The following is a 27,323-nucleotide window of genomic DNA, read 5'->3' as shown; positions in this document are numbered from 1 at the left end:
AACTTTCAAAAATCTACTAGAGGCTCCAGTAATTTTCAAAAAATCGCAGGAGACCCCAAAACGACTTCAAATTCACCTGCAGTCAACTTCGTAGTGAATTGAAATTAGTTTGCAGAATAAATTTCGGCTTTCCAACTCCATTTCATGAAATTTTGTGGGAATTTCGAGCTTTAAATTTCAACTTTCTAGGTTAATTTGGTAAAATTTTGATTTTTTCCCACACTTTAGTCAGAATTTGATTTTTGAAAATTCACTAAAAATCGAAAAAGTCACTCTAGCACTATGGGAATGTTACAGATTTAAAACTAAATAAATTTATCGAACCACGAAAAGAGTCGCAGCTAAAAGAGTCGGACTCCTCTCAGACTCCTGGAGTCGGCGACTCTTAAAATCAAAGAGTCGCCCCAGCTCTGCGTTTTTAGCAGTTTTTGGTCATTTTCAATGGTTTCAATGCTGTTTATCTTGAACCCTTTTAGATTATTTCAATACATTTACGTTTCAGTAAATCTAGCCACCTTTAAAAATATCTGAAATGTAAAATACGAAACCGGATCAAAAAATTAACTCATTTTAATTGATACGTAAAAACTAATACAAATTATTCTCATTGCATTTACGTTTAAAAATATTAATAATCGCATTACATGCGAAAATTAACGAGATAAGGTGTAAATAATATGCTATTAGCAAACTGTGATCAAAACCTGTTGACAAAAATAATAAATTCCATATAATGTATTAAAACTGCACTGCGTATTAAAATTAATTTTCGTTACGTGAAATTCGGTAAAACACTCGATTAAAATTTCGTCAGTACTTAATAAAATATTACATTATTACTACATATTTATCGAACAAAAAATAAATAAATAAATAAATAAATACCAACATATCGTAAATTTCAACAAACTTAAGATTCACATGAGCTGTATAAAAATAATTAAATTTTAAATTACGTTGTAACACAGATTCTGGGCAGAACGTTTCTCAAACCACCAAACCTCTCTTTCTATAAAAAGAGAAGTTCTTCAATTCACACACAAGTTTTACCGCAATTTCAGCACGACATACAAACAAATACATACAAACCCTGTACGAATTTACTTAAAAAATAAATATTAAATTGGACAATATACGCTCGGAGATAGTGGGACGGACTATTAAATAGTGTTCAACTATTATGTTATCTCTTTTTTCATTTTTTAATATAAATATTATTTTTTTTTATAGCTTATTACGATCAACTACCAAAATCTATAATTATTTTTCAATACGTATCCGGTAAAAAGTACTAGTACAACGTTAAATGTACCTACACGTGAATCAAAACACACGAAAACTGTACATCATTCATTCATAATACATACATAAAATTTCTAAGTACGTTATGTCAACATTGATACGTTAAAATTACTGCATCGATGCGAAGAAAAAAAAAAATAAAAAAAGCTTATGCAAAATTAATTTTTCTATTGATATGAACACATTTGTTAATAATAGAACAGCTCGCGTAATTCTATCTCCGTACCCTCTTTAAAATTCATCCTCTGATCACTAAGAAGTTACTGATCGAACGATTCGAGATCATCGATTACTAAAACTGAATACAATCGTTGTTGATTTACTTATTCATCGCGATTTTTTTTAACAAAAACTCATCAAACGCAACAAAAAATCACCGGGGAAATGAATTCTTTGAAATTTTTCAACAAGTTCAAACAAAATCAGGTGCTTTTTATGAAGCCACTAATTAAGCGATAATTACAACTAATCATTATTAGAACGAAAATGCGTTTGGAGAACTGAATAATGACTTAATTCTTACATCTGAAAAAAATTGGTGCTTGGGTTAAACAAAGCAACAGTTCTGTATAGTATTTGGTTATTTTTCAAAAATCGCAGTTTCTAAGACGTAAGTAAATTAAAATACAAAAAAAATTAAGATTTCATTCTACATCCTAATAAGCTCATTATTTATTGCACTACTTCGCACGTTTCACGATAATATATATAAAATAAATTTTGAAAAAAGACGAGTGTAAAAAATATCAAAATTTAAAAATTGAACCATTAAATTCTTGGTGTTCTATGATTCACTTTATGCTTCAAAATAATTTGTACGTGGTAACTAATCTATTATTGGAAAGATTACTTCGATAATTCAAATTATTCCAGACTACTTTTCAGATAAACTACAATAGAATAAATTCGAATTCGAATTCTTCACCGGCAATGAAAACAGACGAAATTAAACTACCTATACTTATAATTTAAAAAAATTATTTAAGAAAATCATGAAAATGAAAAATACCTACGTATATAGTACGAAAATGGACGTAAATTAAATGACGGGGAAAATGAAAATGAATCGTAGACAATACGTACACCGGCACCATTCGCCAAGGAAACGAAGTGAGAAAATTAATTAAATATACAGGTATCGAGTTTTGATAAATTAACGTGATACGTGAAACCGAAAAAAAACTGATTTAATAATATTGGGGTAATTTCAACTTCTCGTTAGTAAGATTAAAATATTTTGACATTCGTGCATTTTTTTTCTGTTTTTCAAATTGAAAAATGAATCTTTTCAATGAATGTACGTCAAAAATTAAAATACCATCACACTAGATTAAAATACTTTGATTATTCATCTAAAATACTACATTAGGTAATTAAAACTTTAAAGATGAAATCATCGTGACATTTATTCACGAAAATATGAGACAGGCAACTCGTAACATTTTTCGCCTCGCCTCGAATAAAAGTAAATAGGTAAATATTAAAATTTAGAAAATATAAAACATTGAAAATAAGAAACGAAACAAAATAATAAAAAGATCAAAATATCGAACGGAAACGGGCGGTTTGATTTCGTGAACTGGTCACAGAATACATGATATGAACTTACACTACTTCATGCGAGCTAAACGTCTCGAATATATAAAAATTAAAAAATAAATATTTATCACAATGTGGTTGTTTGAAAATGAAAAAATTTTCTAAAACAAAATTTACGACTTTTACGCCATTTGGCTCGGACCATCAGAACGTAAAATGTCACCGGGCAGTTTCTACTTTGGTTGAATGGCGTAAGTAAGTAAGTAATATTGCAAAATTTAGAAATTCGATAGAAAAATTTTAAACCTATGCTAAAAAGTTAAAAACGAACATGTTCAGAAACCTAACAGATCTCGCAGAAAATAAAAGAGAAACATAGAAAGAAAAATTAACCATTCGAAATATTCACACTCGCACGTAATTTCCCGATAAATACGCTCGCTTCAGTAATAATATTATAATAAGTAATATATTATTTTCAAGACTAGTACGCCGATTCAAAAATGCTTCCTTTTATGAAATAACGTAAACAATTTCAATTCGATAATACTTAAAAAGAAATTAAAATTAAAAAAGAGTATCACACCATCGCTGCATGTTTCGTAATAAAACGTATCGATTAAATCACCTTAAAAATTCCGCCAAAGGTTTCACAAGCCCTTCTGTGTAAGCATAGTGTACACAGCTGCACACAAATCGATACTGACTCTGTGAAATAATGTAAAATGTGTTTTAATATGCGAAGAAAGAGAACCTTGCTACGATAAATTATCATTTTTTTTTTTTTTTCGTACGCCTCTAATCGTGTTTAATTTACACGATTTTTTATTGCAAATGATATTGCTTTCGAAGAAATGAATAAGTAAAGTAAGAATTCTATACTTACAGGAGTTTGAATCATCATCACCCGTTGATCTCTCATTTGTCTAACGATATCTAACGGATAAACTGGTTCGTTAGCTTCTATAAGGCACATCGCCGTCTCCATTAAAATCAAAACGCCTGTACGTCCGATACCAGCCGAACAATGTACAATGGTTGGTTCGACCATTCCTGCTCGAGCCCGGCGTACGTGTTCGGTAAACGTTAAAAATCTGCTGATATCATCCGGTACTCCATGGTCCGGCCATGCTAAGTACTGCATTTGGGTAATTTCACGAGATTCGCCGCTCTGAAATACGAACATTTCATGTATATTAATGAAACATCATCCACATAGTTAAATTTTTTGAAATACGAGACTCCATTAAATTGTCGAGAAAAAATGCGAAATAGTCTACAGACCAACTAACAAAAAGTGCTCCAGAAATAGAAATGAATTGTTATAGAATTATTCAAAGGTAATGTAGTGAAATAACCTATTGAAACAAGATGAAATTTAGAAAAAATTTTGGAATTTTTTGAAAAGTGTAATGCCACTTATCAAAACAGGCTGAAATGTAGAAAATCATTAAATCAAACACTTCAGTTAGAACTTTTTTTTGAGAATCTTTAAATAATTTTGAGCACAAACTGGGTTTCATGATTTTTGAAATTTTTGAAAATGTGTCTCGTCAAGTCGTGACTAATCAAAATAGGTTAAAAACTCATGAGAAAATCAAATATCATCGCGAGCAGAATATGTTTTAGAAGCATTTTCGAAAACATTTGACAAGGGAAAACCTCTTGACTCTTGAGGTGTCACAATCTGATTTGAACGGGGTCGCGATTTTTGGAAAGAGCATACTCTAAAACCCAAAACCAAATTTTCAGCTGCCCAAGTTCATTTTTCGATTTTTGGCGAATTTTTGAAAATTCAAAATTGACTGTTTTTGGAATCCATATTTCACCATTTCCAGCCATTCTGGAGCCTCCAGCGCAATTTTAAATTTCTCCAGAATTTTGAATTTGCTCCAGAAGGCGTGAATATGCAGTTGGGCAGCTAAAAATCGAGTTGTGTATTACACTTGACCTGTTTAACGAGTTTAACCACGTATAAGCCGATTTTGAGAGTGACACCTCAAGAGTGGTTTTTTGACTAACTTTTTTCAAATAAAAAATCAAAAAATCAAGTTTACTCTCAAAATCGGCTCAAATGTGGATAAACTCGTTAAACAGGTCGAGTGTATTACACAACTCGATTTTTAGCTGCCCAACTGCATATTCACGCCTTCTGGAGCAAATTCAAAATTCTGGAGAAATTGAAAATCGCGCTGGAAACTCCAGAATGGCTGGAAATGGTGAAATTGGGATTTGGGGAGTTATTTATAGACAAAATACAGCGATTCGCGCGAATTTTAAAAAATTTCCACGCAAACGGAAAACTTTTGATTTTTTAATTTTGAAAAAAGGTGGTCAAAAACCCCCTTTTGAGGTGTCACTCTCAAAATCGGCTCAAATGTAGATAAACTCGTTAAACCGGTTGAGTGTAATATACAACTCGATTTTTAGCAGCCCAACTTCATATTCACGCCTTCTGTAGCAAATTCAAAATTCTGGAGAAATTGAAAAATCGCGCTGGAGGCTCCAGAATGGCTGGAAATGGTGAAATTTGGATTTGGGGAGTTATTTATGGACAAAATACAGCGATTCGCGCGAATTTTAAAAAATTTCCACGCAAACGGAAAACTTTTGATTTTTTTGATTTTTTAATTTTGAAAAAAGGTGGTCAAAAACCCCCTTTTGAGGTGTCACTCTCAAAATCGGCTCAAATGTAGATAAACTCGTTAAACCGGTTGAGTGTAATATACAACTCGATTTTTAGCAGCCCAACTTCATATTCACGCCTTCTGTAGCAAATTCAAAATTCTGGAGAAATTGAAAAATCGCGCTGGAGGCTCCAGAATGGCTGGAAATGGTGAAATTTGGATTTGGGTAATTGATATTAGTTTTGTGATTTATTTTGACCATTTTTACTGATCAAGTACGTACTTTTAAAAAAAAGCATAAATCGCCAAAAACAGTCAATTTTGAATTTTCAAAAATTCGCCAAAAACCGAAAAATGAACATGGGCACCTGAAAATTTGGTTTTGGGGGTTTTAGACTATGCTCTTTCCAAAAATCGCGGTCCCGTTCAAATCGGAGTGTGACACCTCGAGAGGTTCCCCTTGTGACCCCAAAACTATTTTTGAGAAATTTTGAGCGCAAAAACTCAGTCATGGGATTTTTTGAAAGTGTGGTTCGCGATCTGTCATAACAAGTTACAATTTCATGAAAATACTAAATATTTCTACCAACACGTTTTTGAGCATTTTTGAAAAGTGTTGAGCCTAAAATTGTGTCATAATTTCTGGGATTTTTGAAAAAAGTGTCATGGGACCTATCAAAATGGGTTTAAATTTCAATTTAAAATCAAACACTTAAATCAGAACTTTTTTTGAGCAGTTTTGAAGAATTTTGAGCTCGAACTGGGGTCTTGATTTCCAAAATTTTTGAAAATGGGTCTCGTGACCTATCAAAATAGGTGAAAAAATTTACTTTAAAAAAAAACGAATATTTCCACGAAAATGTTTTTTGAGTATTATTGAGAAATTTTGAGCCTAAAATTGGGTCAATTGGGTCATAATATTTGGAATTTTCGAAAATCTGCCTGGAAACCTATCAAAACCGGTTTAATTTTCAGCATAATCAAAAATTTCCATCAAAACTTTTTTGAGCATTTATAAAAAAATTTGAGTGCAAACTCGCGCCCATGAAATTTTATGAAAATGTGCTTCGCGATCTTTCATAACAATTTAAAATTTCATGAAAATACTAAATATTTCTATGTACTAACACGTTTTTGAGCATTTTTGAAAAATTTGGAGCCCAAAATTGTGTCATGATATCTGAAAAACGTGTCATACAACCTAATATCAAAATGGGTTTAAATTTCAACTGGAAATTAAATACTTCAATCAGAACTTTTTTTGAGCAGTGGTAAAGAATTTTGAGCCCAAAATGGAGTGATTATTTCCAAAATTTTTGAAAATGTGTCTCGTGACCTATCAAAATGAGTGAAAATTTCGTAAGAAACTCAGATATTTCCACAAAAATGTTTTTCGGGCAATTTTGAAAAATTTTGAGCCTGAATTTGGGACATAATATTTGGAATTTTTGAAAATGTGCCTCGCAACCTTTCAAAACCGGATTAAATTTCAACAAAAAATCAAAACTTTTCATAAAAACTTTTTTGAGCAATTTTTAAAAATTAATTTTGCGCTTAAAATTGAGTAGATTGTGAAAGCAGTGGAATAGAATCCGATGAAGATAACTATTTGGTCATCAGTTTTTTTTTTTGAATTACGAAATTATTTATTTAGAAGTTTGTCCCCATTTTTAGAAATGGGGACAAGAGTTTGAAGTGTTTCATTAGTTTCATAAGCTTCCAAAGTAATATTATAAATAACTTATTTTATGTATCATAATAATTTCTACCAACTCTGATTTCTTCTACAATATCTACAAAAATGCTCAAGATAATTTCCAATAAGAACTTTCAAAAATGCTCAAAAAACATGTTCGTGAAAATATTAGACTTTCTCACGAAATTTCAACCTGTTTTGATAGGTTGCGAAAGCACATTTTCAAAAATTCTAAATATTTATAACCCAATTTTAACTCCAAATTTTTCAAAAATGCCTAAAAAACATTTTTGTGGAAATATTTGAATTCCTCGCTAAATTTCAACTCAGTTTCTCGCCAGTTTTTCTGACATTTTAGACCCATATATATCAAAAACAAAGTGGATTTTTTAGGTGACAGAAATGCAAGCCAACTGGACACTTTTTGGCGGTTGGACCATACACTAAAAAGCAATATCAGCGATTCTCAGTCAAGTATCGACTTTCAACTGCATTATTTGATCGTAAGCTACTTTTTAGTCACTGACTTATCGAAGCAATCAACGTACTTTCGTATCCCATAGCACGAATTCACGAAATACAAAACTACTGGTCGGATCTGATTCTTCTTTCGTTGTTTTCAGACGAAGAGTCGGCCCTAGTTCTAATATTTCTGAAACGGACGGCCAGTATTTAGCGCATTTCGAGCGTCCTCTTTCCATTAGTGTGGTAACCATAACGATTAAGGTACTTTGTGCTTCCAACGTCATTTGCCAGAAATCGTTTATTGTATTTTGCAACGGACCTGAATTCAAATATAATAATTATTATTATCGTCTGTTTTTACAGTTCCAATTGAAATAATTTATAAACCAAAAGTACAAAACTGCAAACCTTGAGTAGCGATGTATCGATTAATTATACCAGATCCTGGGATTTCCATATTAACATAATTTGCATTTATATAATCACCGTCTTGGCCATTCTTTAATACCACTCGGGTCGCATCATCTACAACAAAACGTTCATTCAAGTAAAAAAAATAAAAATAAAAATATTCAACGAATCTGCAGTAAAAAAAACTTACAAGGAGAAATATCGCGATATCTATTTTTATTGATGTTTTCACTTTTTTTCGATTCGTTACAATTCATTCCGGGCTTTTTACGATACAGTTGTTCGAACTGCGCCACCAAAGCTCCACTTGCCAAGCCATCGGCCAGTAAAAGCATCGACTGTTCTAAGGCTCCAGCACCTCTTTGCATCTCAGATAAAGGCGACTCAGGTACATATTGATACGGAGGTTCTTCTTGACCACCCGGCTCGTACATAACTAATCGACATACAAAAATAACCATCGTTAGCACAACTATACTTCCAATAAGCGATAAAATTCTACACCTCGTGGAACAATAACGAAAACCTAATCCGTTAACCGAAGAAAACGCGAATCGTGGGAACATGAATTTGAATACGTAATTCGCGATCAATAGTAGACACATGATAGTCGTGTTTAAGCCTTACTTTAATAATACAAACATAACGCAAACACTTGTATCAATACGGAAGAATTTATGTAATTCGAAATTTCTCACAGCACTACTACGATTTCTAATTTATATACTTCGTAAAAGATAACGAATAAATTTCGAAAGACTGATTAAATCAATCCGGACCTCATCTTTTAATTAGTAACGATATCAATAAAATAATACAACGCGGACATTCCAAGATATAAGAACCACTAATTTGTTAAAATTTTTTCAAACGAGAAATTCAACCAATATACGATTTAGATCCGAAGAGTTGACAACGAAATTTAAAAATGAGGTTTTGTCATGATACGTAAGCTTACCGTTCTGTTTGACAGTAAGAGTCAATTCTGTTCTTGGTTGCGCATCTCTGGCTGCTCTGATTAATTTCACCACTTGATCGTGTTCGAGACCACTGATACTACATCCATTGATCATAAGCACCTTCAGGTAATAAAAACATGATAATTTCCAAAATTGTAAAAGTAAAACATAAATACACGCAATAAACGCAAGGTTTTCAGCTTACTTGATCTCCCTCGTTTAATTTTGGATAACAGCGATCCGCCGGAGTATTCGGTGCAACTCTTGAAACCAGAATTGGCATATTCAAATCTGACCCACCCTTGACGTTGAACCCGAATCTACCTTGATCATCAGGAGTAAGTTTAATACACACTATATTTTCTTCCACCTAAAACGAAGCCACATAATTTGAAACATTTTTCGACAAATATGTACAATGAAATTTTCAGCGCTTCCAACCTGAGGAACTGGCGTTTCGTAATTTGGAATATCGTACAGACTACCCGGAGCATGATGACTTCTTTCGGTCAAAGAATCGGTGGTATCATCATCAACGTAACTTATAACTGTTCTAGATGGTAATATAGGCGAAAACGCAGCAATTTTTGTTTCCTCTGAGGTACCATTTTGACGATCCAAAAATCCGCCTTCACTGTAAATTCAAAACGCAATATTATACTATTCTGCTTCATCGATCAATTCGATAAAATAAACTAAATTTACGCACTCGTCGGAAGGATGCGGAGATGAAGTTTCACCCCAAGTTTGTCGAGAATTTTCCCAATTTCCAATCACTTTTTCTTGAGCTCGAGTATTTAGACCAGATGAAATCAATGACTTAGTTTTTTCTTCAATCGTAGGCATCACGGAATGACGTGTACCAACTTTGGAAGTAGTTCTACGAGAGAATAATGTAATACCGATTGGTCAATAAAATTAGCAGGAACGAAGCACAGAAGAATGAGTCAAATATACCTGAAAAAATGACGCTGAGATCTGCCTTGTCTGCTTTCTTCCAATGTTTGAAATTCCGTACGACCAGAATAACGAAATTTAGAACCTAACCGAAGAGCTGTGGGGATTAATTTTCGAATTACATGAGGCGAATCTAATCTGAAAAACGTATGATGTTCGACACACGACTTCCATAGATTTTTTGATGATCTGTACGTTAACATATTGAATCCTAATAATGTATCGTAATTTTCACTCTGAAAAATACAAAAGTTTCAGACGAGATTAGCAATAAGATAAGAGATATTTTTTCTGATAAATATGATATTGTGTAGGTGGAAAATATTACAGGCTCTCTACGTATCTGGACGAAAAACTGTTTTCTTTTGAACGATATTTTAACTATTTTGGCCCAAGAAATCGTGTTAATACGAATATTGTTTTGGAAGACGACGAGTCCATTGGCGGTAACTCCAAGTTGAAGTTCTTTATTGGAAGAATCCTGAGAAAAAATAATACATTCATTATCATCATTACTAGGTCAGTAATTATTCGTAGAAAACTCGGTATGACTCAGAGGATCGTGAGAATTACGGAGCATCATCACTAAATAGAATTCAAAGATAAAGTATTCGTTCATAACTTTCAGACAATGCACGAATAAAATAATATTTTCAAACTTACTCTAGCTCTATGTAAATCTACTCCATATGTTTCTAGACGTTTCACATGATCGAGAAAATTGAATTCAGCGTCAGCGGGAGTCTGTCCTCTGTAAAATCAATACCATTTCAATATTATTATGTTCGAACTGAGCAAATGAAACACGATCTCTACGTACTTATGCATTTTATGCAATTCTGATATTTTTCGCTCCATTTCTTCTGTTTGTCCAGGAACCAAAACCATTCCCGAGAGATAATTTGGTTCCAGTTCTTCTATTTGATAATCTCCCAGCTCGGCTGAAAAAATGATAGAATTCAACGGTAACATGGAGAAAGAAAAATTGATAATTGCAAATCAGAAACAATAATAAGGATCACTCACATTGAACGGTGTAACTCGCTAATAGACATGCTGTGCTTGGAGACACTAACAATTTACCCTGAAGAATATCCTTTCGTACTTGTAAGTAGAAATGATATCTAGTATATTCTTCTTGTAATTTACTCGGATCAGTCACGTAAAATTTAACTTTGAAATAGAAACATCCTCCTCGAGCTTGTTTTTTAACCGCTTTGTTGGGATCCAGCCATTTCTGTTCACGTTAAAATAATCATTAACGCCCTGTAAACGAATAAAGGAACCCACCCAAGAAATACAACACTGCAGTACCGTGAGATGGGTGTTAGATAGCGACGGAGCTGATCCATTTTCAGTGAATTGTAAGCCAAAGTAATCTTTCTCAATCAGTTCCAAATGTTGGAAAACACATTCGAGAAGAACGTTTCCTTTAGCATGTTTCTGTAAAGAAAAAATGCAATCAAAACTTGTACTTTTTACGAATTCCTTACCAAATTAGAAAAATTGATAACTTACGTCTAACTGAAACGAATGTTGAGTATCATCCAGAAACACTACAGTCACATTTAGTGTTTTCAACCTGCCTCTATCACGAGCCAGCTCAGAAGCTCTTACATTATATGTTCCACTGGAGCCACCGAATGTTCTACGAGATACACTTTCTAACATTCTACCACGATCTTCCCCGGATAATCTTCATTAGCCTAAAAATGATACATTCAGATTTAGGATCAAAAACTTAGCAATGAAAGAAAGAAATGAAAATAAAAACAATATAAAAATTCATATCAATCAAAACACTTGAAAAAAACGATTGCAGCACGAAGATCTGCCAAGCTTAATGAGGTTAAATCATGTTTTTGTGAACTTTTCGGTGTTCGAGTATAGAATAGGATACCAGAGAAGATATCAATTACAAATGTTTAATGATTATTTTAGGTAAAATCATAATAAAAAAGAATGAGATACATGAAAATGATAATTTACCTTCAAGTTCATATTTTGTGATACCAAAGTGTTACAAATTGCATCGGATTTTGGTGTTTGTTCGGAAGGAAATTGACGAAAAAGAAGCTCAGCGCTGTGGAAGTAAGCTAATTAATGACGAGCTTGGAAATTAAATCATAAAATAAACTGCTAAGCTAAACTAAAATGATAATTTACGCACTACGAAACAGCGTAACAATGTACATTGTACAGATTTATCGAATCTAAAATTTTTTTTTCATTTTTTGATATTTGATGCATAGTACATTGAAACAAGCGGCACCGCACCGCATTCGGACTTCCACGTTCCCCAGAGGGCGATACCGTCGCGCATTCTGATTGGCTGTTGATATTTCTGTGCTCTTGTTGTTTACATTTCAAAACGGGACTTTTTATCACAAACTTCGGCGATTTCATTCTCGTATTAATTTTCAACGATATTTCATTAATTTCGTACATTTCGTGGTGTTTTTTTTAGTGTTTTTGATTAATATATGACTTCTAGTATCGTTATATGTTGTGAATAATGAATATTACCTCGAGTTACAGTGTTTTAGTGAGCTTAGAAGGATGAAACAAAGTTGCACGATTAAATGAATTTAAAGTTCTTTGCAAGTGTTATTTTAATTCACCACAACATTTACTCGATAGCACGATCGCAAAGCAATTCTCTATACGTAAATTTAGTTTTATTCAATGTGAAATAATGGAAATATAACATCGAATTTGAAATCGCCGAAGTTTGTGATAAAAAGTCCCGTTTTGAGAAGATTGAGAAGTAAACAAGGAAGGCACAGAATATCACTAGCCAATCACGTACCGCGACGGTATCGCCCTCTGGGGAACGTGGAAGTCCGAATCGTATATAGCCAAGAATGACGTCATCATACAGCGTGGTTCGGTTTGGCCGACCTTATTTTGTCAGCTCGCAAGTAGATGGGGTGCAATGCTTGTTTTGAATGTTTTGATGAAATTTATGGATTTTTTCAATCAAACTTTCAAACTTTATTTTATTTTTATTCGTTTATTTTTCTTTTTTTTTAATTAAAAAAAAATTAACCAAGACTCAAGAGGCTATACATACATACGTATTACTCGAGTATTCGTTCATTGATTTGATGGTTATGCACTATGCACTTATGCTACAGACTACAGTTACGTAATTTTGATTTTAAATTTATAGTTTTCGTTTTTTCCCCACCGAGTAAAATACTAAAACTTAAAAGACGTACTTAATGATTTTTTTAATTTTTTTTGCATTTTCTGAACGTTGAAGTTGGACAAATTTGATGAACAAGTCCCAAAAACAAATTTTCACCGCCTTTGATTGGATTCCTTACAACTCGTATTTCATGTTTTTGAAGAAGCAATTTAAGCAACTAGTTACTTACTAGACCTACAACTATTCATATGTTTTAATAATGTAGGCTATTTTATACTGAGAATAGTAAGAATTGAGAAATAGTAACAGTAGGTACCTACCTACGTAAAATAAACACAATTTTTCAATAGTGAGGGACTGAGGGTGTATATATGGGAAGGGACCAGTTGACAAAAAAATCAATGTTTTTTCATCAACTTTTCGTAGGAACTCTTCAAGAATTGAATGGAACCTTCAAAACCTTTCACAAATCAAATCCCAATTTTCAAAATTTCATCACAATATTTCAGTACCTATTTTAGATAAATTATGTTTTAAAAATTAAACTTAAAACGATTTTTTTTTTAAATATTCAAATACGATTATGGAAAAAAAATGTTTTAATTTAAAATATGAATGCTGCTATGAAGCTAACATTACGCAGCCACGAAGGTAACGATAATTTGCAAAACGACATAAAATCATTTTTTTGAAAAAAAAATCCGGAAAACTTTAGTTTAGTAAACAGGTTCCTTTTCGACTTTTGTATGAGCCAAGCTTCATTTTTCATTAAAATGAAGAAAATAATGAATAATGATTGATAATGACAACCAATAATGAAAATTGTAAAACTGACAACATTAAAAAAAAATTTTTGTTAGGTAGGTACATACTAGGTAGGTACTGAAATTCAAAAATTGAAAGAGTTTGAAAGACTTGTCTCCCTGGTTGGCCTCTTGAGGTCATTGACCGGTCTGGATTTAAGCGCCTATCATGGTTGTTCAAGGTTGTCTGTGTTCTTGTTTGACCTCTCAAGCTCAATGACTCGTCTGTCTACACTCTTGGCTAGCTTCCTAAGGTCGTCTTAGTCGTCTGTCGTCTCTCGTCTGTCTGTCTGCCTGTCTTGACTTCTTGAGGTCATTAAACTAAACCTTTAGTATGGCTTCCGAAGCTGTCGTCTGTATGATTGATTGTCTGACGCTCGTATTCGACCTCATCATGATCAGTGCCTTGGCAGTTTTAATTTTGAATTTTTTGAATTCCTAGGTGAGTATTTGTATATTATCGTATATTAGCTCATTTTTCAATCTTCATCTTCATAGTTCTAACTCTTTAAAATTCATTTTCTTCGTTTTTTCCACCTATAATGAACCAGGACCAGGACCAGGACCAGGACCCGAAACCCGAAAAAGCCCCGATTATTTCCTTGAAGTCCTAATGTCCAAGCCCCAAAACCTTCAAAACTGTAACCTACAAAGCCCTGGCCCAAAGCCCGAAACCTGTTCCTTTGAAAACCAAGCCCCGAACGTGAGCCCCGAAACCCAAACTGTGATCAGGGATTTTCAGGGTTTTTCTGGGCTTGTGTAAACTTTGTAAATTACTAGATATTGTAATTAGCGTTCTGTGCATCTCAAAATTTCAAAAGTCAAAAAACTAAAAAAATGATTCTCAAAAAAAAATTTACAACTTCAGCAAAAAGTTTAATATTTCAAGGGATTTTTCATTTTGGTATTACATTATTTATAATATTCTGTGGGTACGAGTAGTTCATTGTTCTTTGAAAAATAAATGATATTTGAAAAATTTGGACAATAATTAAAAATTCCAAAGAAAATTTAATTCTGAATTAAAAAAAAAAAAACTGTTCCATTAACTTCTATTCAAATGATTTTGAAAAAAGCAATCGAAATCTGCCCTTAAAATGTGTTTTTTTTTCAACAGAAAATCTAATAAGATTTTACTTTATTCTTCATTGAAATTGCAATTGAGGGCCTTCACGGAAAAGGGACTTTCGTCAATTTTTTTTCACTGATTTTTATAAGTTCAAAATGGTCTTGAAAATTGTTTTTACAAGCTAACATTTTCCAATTCGTTTTTTTTTTTCTTTCATTGAAGAACAGTTCAATACTTCAATATCACCGAATATATGGTTAAATTAATAAAAAAAAAAATTAATACATTCAAAATAAAGGCTGAAATGAAATATTGTTAATAAAAAAAAAATAAAAAAATGTCTAAAGCCCCTTTTCGATGGAACCCCTCTATTACAAGCTCCAAAAAGCCCCGGAAGGCCGGAAAGCCCTGAACACTTCATTCAAGCCCTGGACACTGAGCCCTGAAAACCAAACTGAAGTTTCCTGGTCCCCAATCCAAGCCCCAGACCTAATGAATTTTTGATTGAAAGCCCAGGCCCCGAAACCCGGAACCCGAAAAAAAAATCGTTCGGGGCCTCATCCCTGCTTAACAGTTGACCTTTTTGTTCATTTTGTTTTGTTATTGTCAATTTTGAATTTTTTTCAATCTCTAAGGTTCCTTATTAATTTCCCAATTCCATTCCATTCCAATCCAATCCAATCCAATCCAAAGTCCAAACTCCAAAGTTCCAAACCTTGGTTGGATTTCTTGATCTGTTTTCTTTTCGAGAGTCCAGGATTTCCAGGAGTCCAGAGTTCAGAGTTCAGACACTCACACAGGTAGACAGATGACCCTGAGTGAGAGACTAGAAAAGTAGATCGTTGAACTTGAGAGACCAGTCACGTCAGACGGCCAGGCGGGTCAATGACCTTATCAAGTGTACCTATTTATTTTTCAATGCATCCCATCCACCTGGGAACTGACAAAATAAGATCTAAGCGCTCTAGCGTCAATTTATGGAAGCTGATTTTTTCAACTTTTGCAGGCCATCGCAGGCCTTGTACTCGTATTTTATCAAAAATTAAAAAGTTGAGCTTTTTTCAAAAAAAGAAAAACAATGATAATCATAATTACCTGCGCGCGTATGCGATAATCATTATTCATGTCGCTGTGATAAGCAATGCCAAACGAGTTACGAATTAATGAGTGTTGAGTGAGGTAATTATCCACTTATAGGTAGAAAATATTTATTTTATTTTAGATACTCGCCGATTGCATGTGTTGCTAAGTTCGGAAAAGTTTGGATGTAATTCCTATTCTCTTCAATAAGTTGTAATATCTCAATACCAAAATGCTGAATACCATTCCGGAAGGAGTTTCTAACGTGGTCTTACATACTGGAAACATGCTTTACTATACAGATGTGACCAAACAAGTCAATATGCTGACCACTGAGCAGGTTCGTGTTTTCTGTATTTTATTAAAATTAGTTGACAGCAGTAATCAACTTTCTGTTTTGCTCTTTTCAGATAGTGGAAGGATTGAAAACTTCCATCTCTTTGTTTGATAAATTACCAGCTGCTGAAAACGATGTGTTGCATTTGAAGCGAGCTATGTTGATCAATCAGACAGAAGAAGAAAGAAAAAATTTACAAACTATGATAAAAGTGTTTATTACCTCGCCGGATCTCAGCTCTTTACGAAGTGCTCTTCAGTATAGTATGTTAAAATCAATTTATATTCAAAATCAGACTACATATTATAGATTGAAACTGAAAGTTGAAGGGTGTTAATTCTTCGGTGCTTCGCTGAAATGTGTTTCTGGTTGAATGTGAGTTCCTTCAACTTCCCTGAGGAATTGTAAAAAAAAGTGATTTGCCGAAGAATTTTTAATATTCAGCTTTCAGCTACTCTTTTTCTTTCTCTATGACATTTTTAATTATAAAACAGGCTGCAAAAATCGTATTTTAAAATTCATGTGTGATTAATTTCGTATTATATTTTACAGCCATCAAAGACGTCGGGATCTCGTGCATAGATTCAGTAATTTTATCGTATATCAATACAGTGAATGACCAAAAAAACATATTGGATGATTACATGGTCATGTGGAAAATTTTGGAAGAATTTGTGCAAAATGGAGAGGTCATTAACTTGGGTATTAGTGATATAGAAACTGACATTTTTATTCAGCTGTACGAAGCTGCTCAGGTACGTTGACTGATAATGATGTCGTTTTATGTACTTAATTGTGTGCGAGCAAAGGTTCAATCTGCTTGATCATTTGTAGGTGAAACCGAGTATTAATCAAATTAATTTAAATGCTTGCTGCGTGGTACCCCAAGATTTGCAAGATTTTTGTAAAGGACGTGATATAAGAATTCTTACCCACAACGATCCACTTGGTGAGTTGTGCGTTTTATTACCATTAGGTCTTACCAAACTAAACAATTTCTGTTATTTCTGAAGTACCTAAATTGAAATAAAAATCTGTTTAATTTAACTACATAATATAATAATATGTTCATTTCAGATATTTTACCAGTGAACGAATTGTTACCATTATTTCGTGTCAAAAATGGCCAAAACGAATCCGGAGATGAAAAAATTCTATCCAGTGCTCAAGTTTCGTGGGTCACCAGATTCCAAGCTCATATTAAATGTCGTGGTATATTGGCAAGTAAAGGTTATATCGTAAAACTCAAATTGGGCAAATGATCATTAGGGCAGGTGGCATTCCAAGACATGCTTAGGTAATTAATAGAGCATAAGTTGGGAATGAGAAATCATAATGATCATGTTATGTACTATCTTTAGTTACGTTCAAATGTTGAAATGCTCCAAGATTAAGGGAAGTGAGAAAACCCTGAAGTTATGCCCCAAGTATATTTTAGAATGCTACTTGTAATTTGAATAAGTAATTACTGAATGAAAAAAGTATTTGCTTTGTGTTATTTTTCATATTTATGTTACCTTGAATTTTTTTCTAAACTGATGCCATAGAATCGTTTATTATTCTTCGAATAGTTTATTCATTCCTATGAAATAATGGTTTTCTAAAAAAAAAAAAAAAAATGCTCAAATCTTTTTCTACGTTGCATGAAGTGATTTTATATTATGTAATTTTACAATTTTAAGCATTTTGACTTGACTGAAATTCAAGAGTATTTCCGAAATTACACGTATTTGAATTTTACATTATTTTACCTTTTTTCTTTCAGTCCAGAAAATTCATTACGTAGAAATTCGTCGAGTTTTTTTTAAGCTAAAAGCTGTATAAATTAATTTTCAAATCGATGATAAACTGTAATTTTTTGTCCACATTCAATTTTTTATTGCAGTTTTTACCAAAATATAAGTAGGTATTAGTGAAAGGGTCGTATTCTTTCAAACACAGTCCTAGATTCCTCAACTTTTTGATCATTTTTCTTTACTTACCTGATGGAAAAAATATTGATGAATCTATGACTACAAAGAGTAGGTATCATCCCTTCGCTGATTGATACGAAATAGTGAGAATATAACTTGAACCAGTGTAATACCATAGCTGTTTTCTTTTTTAAAATTATTATTATTAAGTTATGAAATAAGGGTTGTATGTTTCGGTTTCTTTTCGTCCATGGTAACGATGAAAGATAATGAACGATTCAATCATGTATTTATGGTGTTTTTATACATGTAGTGCGTTGATTTGCTAAAGTAATTATTTATGTATTACGTGTTCTTATATTGCGTCTGTGTACTTCTTCGATTATTTTTCTTGAATTATTGGCAATTTTCTACTTTAATTTTCAATTCATACTGTTATCTTTGCAATAAACGTATGCACGAACTACGCTAGAATTTCAATGCTGTTGAGAAATAATTATTATTTCATGTCAGAGTAACATCTATGATCCAAAGTTTTCAAATCATCGTCTGGTATTATATCTTCGATTGTATTTCCATTCTTATCTCTAACCTGTAAACACAATAAATTCAAAAAATTGTTGAATGAGTATTGAAAATTGGTTTCTAAGAAGTAGCAATATTGTAATTTTATTAGCTACTTGAACATGAAATATTTGAAAAATGTTATCAGAATATTTAAATTGATTTCCGAGAAATTCAAAGTACTCACTTTTTCAACTTCTTGAAATACTCGTAAGAAATTCAATCCTGCTAATTTTTCCAAATCCTCTTTCACCCATTTGGGTTCTTTGTTTTGGGGTTTTGCTAAACGATCGAATAATGCTGGGAATTTCGAGCTGTCTTCTAAACCTTGAATAGCGGAGCTGTAAAAATAATTTTACATTGTTGAACTCGACTAAATGAGGAAATTGAAAAAGAAAAAGAATTTCTGCTCTATGAGCTGACAAGTAAAAATGTCGATCAAAATTAAACACACGAATATAGCTTACCTCGATGTGCCAAATCCGGATCCAATTCCAATATAATCTACTCCGATTTTATCTCTGATATAATTTATTTGTTCTGTAAAAAAATTTCATTTCAGTAACTGAATTTTAAATTTTCTTATCAACAAAGTTCTAAGTGTTCGAGTTCGAATTCTAAATTAAAATTGATCGATTTAAAAATGTGTTTTTTTCTTACCTACAACATTCTCAATGGTAACGGTGTCACCTTTTTTTTTCAGCATATAATCCGGATTGAAAGTGATCATTACAAGTCCATTATTTTTTTTCTACAATAAGTCAAATGATTAAATATTAAAATAAGTGATTTCTATTAACAGGTACACGAAAAAACTTCAAGCTTTGAAATTATAAATCTTACAATGAGATCTAAGACGTCGTTCTTGATATTCGGAAGCACTTCTTTATGATACCATGTAGCAACCGAAGAAAATATTACAGGAGCTTTTGACTTTTCCAAAACTTTCTTTTGTGTTGCTTCAGAAGATTGATAGAGATCGATGATCATACCTACACGATTCATCTCTTCGATCACTTTCTGTAACAGCGTTTAAATAAAAACCAGTGGTTATGAATGAATTTTTTGAATTATTTTCTATCTATCCTTCTTACTTCTCCGAAACTTGTTAGATCATTTTTTGAGTCTGTAGTGTAACTCGTCGACCTGTAATTTTAAAAATATAATGAAGCAGGATGATGTTTGTATATAGATGTACATCAATGTAGACTATTTCTAACATGAGCGAACAATAAAATCCTCGAATTTAAAAATGAATAAATATTATGTACTTATTGGCGCAACTACCTACGTGTTTTCCTCGAAATATTTTCGAATGATTAGAGTTTAACACAATTGAAAAAATTGGGTAATTATAGACCGGCATTGTTAATAATTATTTTTTCCTTGTTTATCGATGTAATAAAAATAAATAAAACAAAGAAATACTTAGACAGGTCGGTAAGTATTTTGATAATTTACCAGGGTGTGTTGCATTCACTTGTTAATGTGATGTATCGCACTCCTAATGCATAATATGTTCGTAACACCGATAGCTTATTATCAATTGAATGACCTCCGTCAATACTTAAAATGCTTCCAATTTTACCATCTTTGAAAATTTGATTTATATCTAGAAGTCAAAACAAACAGATAGGTAATGGTAATAGGCTATTATGTTATTATTTTTTGATCAAATAGTGGCATCAAATTAGGTATTGTTAATATACAAATATTATTCTAAAATTGAATTAAGTATGTACCTTCTGAATTATACACTATTTTCATGTCATCTTTGAACTTCCTATTAAGTCTGGTTATTGCATCAATTTGTTGAATGGTTGACGCAACAGAATCTTTAAGCTGAGAAGTACATCTTGATTTAGCTGTCCATATCTAAAAGTCGAAAAAATATCATTAAGATTTCTGCTAAATTTTTAAATTAATATTTTGAATTAGGTAGGTAGGTAGGTAGAAGGTACAGTAGGTAAGTAAGGTATAGATAATGGCATGGAACTCACTTGACATCCAACCATACCCTGTTTCAGTCTAGGTATATCTGTTTTTAACCACGTTAAAGATGCATCTTTGCTTAAATCTTGATTAAATTTAAAATCATTGATTTTACCGCTTAATTGATACCACAACGATACCGGTAAATTATTATACCTGCAGAAAAAATAATATTAAAATCATATTCTATTTATTACTAGATCAGAATGAAATGTTTTTTATTTTACCCATCAACTAATGCAACATCTTTTAGAACATCACGACCAACAAATTCGGCAGGTTTGGGTGTACTTTCATTTCCAGATAATAATAACGTGAAGACCAGAATCACTGCTACTATTACACTGACCAGAATCACTCCGTATAATATCAATCTTTGCGAAGATACTGCAAATGAAATCATGCATTGTGATAATTTAAAAAAACATTCATTAGTTTTAGTAGGATGGGATTTGGATTTGAATTTTATTAAATTTGGTTCATAATTTGTAATTCGTTGTCAATGGAATCCTATAGTTCCTATACCCATTCAGCCACTTAGAAATTAGGTAGATATCTCGTGTATTTTTTAAATTCTGAAAACAAATCTCATTGAAATTTTATTTCATCAACACTTCACTTACCATTTCTAAAATATCCTCTTTCTGAATCCATGACACTATATTAAATTAGGTAAAGTTGAAAAAAGAAGAAAAATTTTTTAAAAAATCACCTCAACTTTGCTTCTGCTTTTGTAATATAAAAAGTGTTTCAGGTAACTGATTACGCCGAATTTTTAACGAAAAATATGCCAAGCAAGTTAACGCTTGATAATCGTTATCTTTTATCTTTTTATTTACCCATGAATCAATTCGCACTTGAAAATGTACATCAGCGAATTGAAGTTCTGTTTTTTGTCTTATCTTTGAGTACGATTCGTCACATACTTGTACCATAGCCGAATTTTTGGTACCTAAACCCATCTAACACCGCATGTATCATCCACAATGTACTTAATTTGTACACAAACTTCTTTTACGATAGGCAATGTATCGAGTCATTGTTTCTGAAGAATAATAAGATGAACGAATATGGTTTTTAAAAAAATCAGTGAGAGGAATTTTAGCGATCTGATGAAATAGAATCGCGATTATTATAATAAATACTTCATTACGTATGTTTTTATGCTGACTGATTTTTGAATCAATTTTTCATATTAAAATTGATATAGGCTTCTCTTTGAATTCCACTTGGTACATAATTTGGATAGGTATAGTTAAACACATGTACAAGTAGGCAAAAAAAAGTTACTTATGCTGAAAATGTTGCCTGTTTTAAAAATTGAAGGCGAACAACATATTTACTTTTTTGGCCATGGAAATGACCTTTGAAAATGTTTTCGAATGTCTGTTGACTATGACTCCCTTGTAGTGACAGATTCGCCAGAAGTCACCGAGTGGGTTTTTGGACTTTTTTTTTAGGTTAATTTATGGTGAAAAAAATCACTGGAATGTCTTACTGATCTTAGACATTTTTTTTTGAATGTCTGGTGACTCCTTGGTGAATTCTGGTAACTTCTTGGTGACAGATTCACCAGAAGTCACCAAGTGGGTTATTTGTAGTTTTATGGCGATTTGTTGGTCAAAAAATCACCAGAATGTCCTCATAACCCTAGAAACTTTTCATGAATGTCTGGTGACTCCTTGGTGACAGATTCACCAAAAGTCACCGAGTGAGTTTTTGACCTTTTTTCAGGTGAATTTGTGATGAAAAAATCACCAGAATGTTCTAAGTACCCTGAAAGTTTTTTTGAATGGCTGGTGATTCCTTGGTGACAGATTCACCAGAAATCACCCAGTGGGTTTTTCGTCTTTTTATGGCGAATTGTTAGTAAAAAAATCACCACTTCACCAGAATGTCCTCATAGCCGACTGCTTGGTGATTTCTGGTGACTTCTTGGTGACAGATTCATCAGAAGTCACCAAGTGAGTTTTTCACTTTTCTTAGGTGAATTATTTATGATGAAAAAATTTCCAGAATGTCCTCATAACCAACGTCTGCACAAGTTGAAGGGGTTACGAATATACTTCTTTTTGAATTCTATAAAAATTATAGGACGGACTGAGAAGTTTAGTTAGGTACGTAAAATTGACAAATATGCCTTGCGAAAATTTTTGACAAACATTGAAGTTTTGAGCCGTTGCGGGAAGGAAGCAGATAGAATATAGAGTGAAATATTTTACCACGAAAGTCCCAAAAGAGAATGAGAATTGTTCAATTTTTGCCGAAGACCAAAACTGAAAGAGGTCTTTGCAACATTGAAAGCAACATCGGGAAATTAAATTAATTCAGATAGGTAGATATATGATGTAACGTGACCTTGAAACCCTTTAATTCAGTGATGCTAACGAGTAGAAAATCATTACTGCAAGATAGACGACCATAAGAGACCTTAGGAGACCAGATAGACGGGTCAATGACCTCAAGTAGGCAGACAAACGACCTTGAGAGTCTAGACAGGTAAGTCAATGATCTTGAGAGACCAGACAGATGGGTCAATGACCTTAATAGGCCAGCCAGACAGAAAGACAACCATTGATAGGCCACTGACCAGACCGGCGACGGTTCAAGGACCTTAAAAGTCAGACAAGTGTGTAAATGACCTTAAGAGGACAGACAATTAGACAGGCAATAATGGGAAGCTAGACAGGCGCACAGACAACCTTGAGCGGCCAGACAGGCAGATAGACATCTACGAGAAACTAGTCAGGTGGGTCAATGACCTTCAGAGGCCAGAAACGACCTTGAGAAGTCAGACAGACGACTATGAGAGACTGGACAAGTAGGTCTGTGACCTCAATGATGCTATACAGACGGACACGACCTCGAAAAACTGAACAGACGAGTCAATGACCTTAACACAACACACAAGCAGACAGACGATCTTGGGAAGCCATACAGGCACGCGGACATCCACAAGAGGCTCGACAAGCAGACAGACGACAATTAGAGACTAGACAGGTAGATCAGTGACCTCAAGAGGCCAGACAGACAGGTCAAAATGATCTCAAGAGGCTCGACAGGAAAGCAGACAGACGACCTTGGGAGGCTGGACGCCGGACGGACAAGTCAATAAGCTACAAAACCTGTTCTGGATACATTGGACGTGATCAGATAAAATTTTAGTTTATGACTCGCGTCCATATTACCGACTCATCTGACCAAAACAGAATGTCAGGTTGTGGAAGGTCTCAGCATTACAGCACAAAACTCAGGCTTGGTTCATGAATTAAAACTTTCCTTTGGAAGGGGACCTTTTTTTTTTTTTTTTTTACAGAAAATCACTCAGCTTTCTACACAAGTAGGTACTTTCAAAAGTCACCGAATCAAGCCCATCTGGTGCTTTCAGCAAAATTCAACAATTTTCAAGCATAAGGTCTGATTTAAAAAAAAAACAGGTTGCTCGGTAATTTTGACAAAACCAGATTTGCGATAAAATAAAGCAAGTCTTTCTGGAAATGGCCAAAAAAAAATTTGTTTGCAATTACGTTAAAAACAACAGCTTTTTTTGGCAATTTTGATTTTTAAAAAAAATGGATATTTTCAACAGAAAAGTAGAATTATTCTCTACTTTGGCGAAAAAAGTAAGATTTATTTTTTAATAGGTATGTAAATAAAAACTTGATTTTTTTCGATTTTTTTTTTTCAAAAAAAGGCAAGATATTTATTTTGCGAAAAAATACACTTTCTCAAAATTTTAACCATTATGAAAAGGAGTTTTCTGTAATTTTGAAAAAAAAACAACTTTTGAGGTGAATTTGCACAAAAATTCATTCAAAATTCAATTTAATAACCGATTTTGATCAAATTAAAAATTTTGCCCCTTGGCTACTTACTAGCCAGACATTTCTTCATCATCATCGTGTTTCAAAAGTTCAAAGCTTCCAAGTTTATCGAGCGACAACATTTTTTTCGGACATTTTTCACTTAAAAATGATTACCTCGATGAACGACTGAACCAATTTTTATGAAACTTGAAGTACCTATCGCAAGTCCATCACCATTTCTATGATGTCGGACTTTCACCATGATCCAAAAGTTCGCAGCTTTCGCGCGTAATCGCAAACAAAATTGAACTTTTTGAAATTTTCATGGGGTGACTATGCACAAAATTCATTAAAAATTGAATTTCTCAGGAAGAACATGCAGAACCGATTTTGATCAAATTTGAAATTTCACAACTAGGTTACAAGCCGCGACATTTCACCATCATCATCAAGTTTCAAAAGCTCAAAGCTTCCAAGTTTATCGAGCGGCAACATTTTTTTTCGACATTTTTTAAAAACTCATTAGTCATTACATATCTAGAAAACGGCTGAACCAATTTTGATCAAATTTGAAATCTCGCTAGGCCTGCACGATTCTTATCAAAGTACTAATACGATTACGACCCTCCATTTTTGATGAATCATTCACGAACGAATTGACCAATTTTTTGAAATAACCATTCACCAAACGCCAACGATTTGATCAATTCTTTAATTTATGAATTAATTCCTTCGCGAAAGAGTCACTTGTACGGATCGATTCCTTCGCGAACGAGTCACTTGTACGGATCGATTCCTTCGCGAACGAGTCACTTGTACGAATCGATTCGTTCGCGAACGAGTCACTTGTACGAATCGATTCGTTCGCGAACGAGTCACTTGTACGAATCGATTCGTTCGCGAACGAGTCACTTGTACGAATCGATTCGTTCACGAACGAGTCACTTGTACGAATCGATGGTTTGATTCGTTTGTAAACGAGTCACTTATACGGAATCACGGATCAATTCGTTCGCGAACGAGTCACTTGTACGAATCGAATAGTTCGCGAACTAGTCACTTGTACGAATCGATTCGTCCGCGAACGAGTCACTTGTACGGATCGATTCGTTCGTAAACGAGTCACTTGTACGAATCGATTCGTTCGCGAACGAGTCACTTGTACGAATCGATTCGTTCGCGAACGAGTCACTTGTACGAATCGATTCGTTCGCGAACGAGTCACTTGTACGAATCGATTCGTTCGCGAACGAGTCACTTGTACGAATCGATTCGTTCGCGAACGAGTCACTTGTACGAATCGAATAGTTCGCGAACGAGTCACTTGTACGAATCGATGGTTTGATTCGTTCGTAAACGAGTCACTTTTACGGAATCACGGATCAATTCGTTCGCGAACGAGTCACTTGTACGAATCGATTCGTTCGCGAACGAGTCACTTGTACGAATCGATTCGTTCGCGAACGAGTCACTTGTACGGATCGATTCGTTCGTAAACGAGTCACTTTTACGGAATCACGGATCAATTCGTTCGCGAACGAGTCACTTGTACGAATCGAATAGTTCGCGAACGAGTCACTTGTACGGATCGATTCGTTCGCGAACGAGTCACTTATACGAATCAATTCGTTCGGGAATGATTTAGTAACTATTGATCAACTCGTTCGCGAACGATTTACTTACAAATCAATCGAATGATTCACCAAGAAATCAATCAATTTATTTACTCAAATGTTTCAAAGAAAGTGCAAAGTGAATCAATTCGTTCGTAAAAAATTTTTATTTAAAGAAAAGTCAGGTGAATGTTCTTTTTTGGTAAATTTTAGTCATTTCAATGTGTTGTTTGAGCGTTTCTATGCCATCCTGACGCGTTTTCAACATTTTTTAATTCCTTTTGAGTAACTTTCCTTGGAATTCTATCATTTTCAGGTGATCTTAAGGCTGTGTTCAAACGGTTTTAGGTCATTTCAATGCATTTTATATACACTTCCTCGCTTTTTACGAAAATTTTACCATAATTTCACGAATTTTGGGTGATTTTAATGATTTTAATGGTCCGAAAAAATCTCACCCTAGCTCCCTTGATTTATTGACGTGAGTTGACAATGTTGTTTTGCGTTTAAAAATACATGCAGTTTTCCGAGGATCATTTCTGTTTATTTATGAGCTGAACTTGAACCCTTCGAATGAATTGGATTAATTTAAAATTCATTTCGATTAGATATCTTTGATTCATCTCCCTCCTAACGCCTTCGTGTATTACGTATAAAACATTATTCAAGGTATTTAAATGCAGAAGTCGCGAAGCAAAGTGCGGGTGTTACCCTACACCTACACAAGTACCTACCTACATATAGGTATACAGGTAACCCTTTTGTATAAGTAAAAGATATGGTACATCTAAATTCAAACACCCTCGAGCAAAATGTCACGCTTTCGTATTTGTTAATGCAAACGGTTGTACCTATACTCCTGTACCAAAATCGGGGGTTTGTTTTTAAGAAAAGCTACACCAAGGATAAAGACATGACGGGGGTCATTAGAACTAGATTATCGAGACATGAGCATTCGAATGCGCCATAGTTGGAGCGTAAAGTGTTCAATCTTAATGTAGGCCGCGTTCTGTTCGGTGGTACCTTTTCGCGTTTACAC

At 33.5% G+C, this 27,323-nt stretch overlaps 3 protein-coding genes and 1 long non-coding RNA gene across 5 annotated transcripts; 2 read left to right on the top strand and 2 right to left on the bottom strand.

The window, feature by feature from the left end:
• Positions 1 to 552: 552 nt before the first annotated feature.
• On the bottom strand, positions 553 to 11,627 carry Ptpmeg (protein tyrosine phosphatase Meg). The gene is made up of 16 exons (XM_065349401.1): positions 11,475 to 11,627; positions 11,271 to 11,399; positions 10,983 to 11,193; positions 10,777 to 10,897; positions 10,620 to 10,707; positions 10,285 to 10,437; positions 9,957 to 10,192; positions 9,709 to 9,879; positions 9,441 to 9,633; positions 9,205 to 9,369; positions 8,999 to 9,119; positions 8,231 to 8,476; positions 8,038 to 8,154; positions 7,713 to 7,948; positions 3,728 to 4,012; positions 553 to 3,549 (listed from the first exon to the last, which is right to left on the bottom strand). Exons 1-16 carry the CDS (start codon positions 11,625 to 11,627, stop codon positions 3,466 to 3,468), a joined length of 2,709 nt encoding a protein of 902 aa, XP_065205473.1. The 3' UTR covers positions 553 to 3,465.
• On the top strand, positions 8,991 to 12,036 carry LOC135835236 (uncharacterized). Of its 2 annotated transcripts, XR_010556845.1 has the most exons (5): positions 8,991 to 9,125; positions 9,200 to 9,337; positions 9,431 to 10,147; positions 10,271 to 11,804; positions 11,898 to 12,036. It is a non-coding gene; the product is annotated as an uncharacterized LOC135835236 (long non-coding RNA). The 2 variants fall into 2 exon arrangements; XR_010556844.1 differs by lacking the exon at positions 11,898 to 12,036 and having other exon boundaries at positions 10,271 to 11,814.
• Positions 12,037 to 16,007: 3,971 nt separating this feature from the next.
• On the top strand, positions 16,008 to 18,775 carry Gclm (Glutamate-cysteine ligase modifier subunit). The gene is made up of 5 exons (XM_065349400.1): positions 16,008 to 16,399; positions 16,470 to 16,659; positions 16,949 to 17,151; positions 17,231 to 17,345; positions 17,474 to 18,775. The coding sequence occupies exons 1-5, from the start codon at positions 16,292 to 16,294 to the stop codon at positions 17,656 to 17,658; spliced, it is 801 nt and encodes a 266-aa protein (XP_065205472.1). The 5' UTR covers positions 16,008 to 16,291; the 3' UTR covers positions 17,659 to 18,775.
• LOC135835233 (dipeptidase 2-like) lies at positions 18,582 to 21,648 on the bottom strand. Its single transcript, XM_065349398.1, has 11 exons — positions 21,489 to 21,648; positions 21,093 to 21,252; positions 20,874 to 21,021; positions 20,616 to 20,748; positions 20,335 to 20,485; positions 19,968 to 20,019; positions 19,717 to 19,893; positions 19,534 to 19,624; positions 19,341 to 19,413; positions 19,061 to 19,214; positions 18,582 to 18,901 (listed from the first exon to the last, which is right to left on the bottom strand). Exons 1-11 carry the CDS (start codon positions 21,517 to 21,519, stop codon positions 18,809 to 18,811), a joined length of 1,263 nt encoding a protein of 420 aa, XP_065205470.1. The 5' UTR covers positions 21,520 to 21,648; the 3' UTR covers positions 18,582 to 18,808.
• Positions 21,649 to 27,323: the final 5,675 nt, after the last annotated feature.

The sequence above is a fragment of the Planococcus citri genome, chromosome 2, assembly GCF_950023065.1.
Source record: "Planococcus citri chromosome 2, ihPlaCitr1.1, whole genome shotgun sequence".
Lineage (NCBI taxonomy): Eukaryota > Metazoa > Arthropoda > Insecta > Hemiptera > Pseudococcidae > Planococcus > Planococcus citri.
The sequence above is the reverse complement of the archived record's forward strand: the minus strand, read 5'-3'. Positions and strand labels throughout refer to the sequence as shown.

Bases quoted from the DNA above. Each gene is read 5' to 3' on its own strand.
- Ptpmeg (XM_065349401.1), bottom strand. From the start codon at position 11,627: ATGTTAGAAAGTGTATCTCGTAGAACATTCGGTGGCTCCAGTGGAACA. The intron at 9,880-9,956 runs GTATATTTGACT...ATTCTCTCGTAG, and splicing joins TCTCAGCGTCATTTTTTCAG to AACTACTTCCAAAGTTGGTA. The intron at 8,155-8,230 runs GTAAGTTTTTTT...GTTTTGTTGTAG, and splicing joins ATATCGCGATATTTCTCCTT to ATGATGCGACCCGAGTGGTA.
- Gclm (XM_065349400.1), top strand. From the start codon at position 16,292: ATGCTGAATACCATTCCGGAAGGAGTTTCTAACGTGGTCTTACATACT. The intron at 16,400-16,469 runs GTTCGTGTTTTC...TGCTCTTTTCAG, and splicing joins ATATGCTGACCACTGAGCAG to ATAGTGGAAGGATTGAAAAC. The intron at 17,152-17,230 runs GTACGTTGACTG...GATCATTTGTAG, and splicing joins AGCTGTACGAAGCTGCTCAG to GTGAAACCGAGTATTAATCA.
- LOC135835233 (XM_065349398.1), bottom strand. From the start codon at position 21,519: ATGGATTCAGAAAGAGGATATTTTAGAAATG. The intron at 21,022-21,092 runs GTAAAATAAAAA...TTTTTTCTGCAG, and splicing joins GATGTTGCATTAGTTGATGG to GTATAATAATTTACCGGTAT. The intron at 18,902-19,060 runs GTGAGTACTTTG...TTGTGTTTACAG, and splicing joins TATTTCAAGAAGTTGAAAAA to GTTAGAGATAAGAATGGAAA.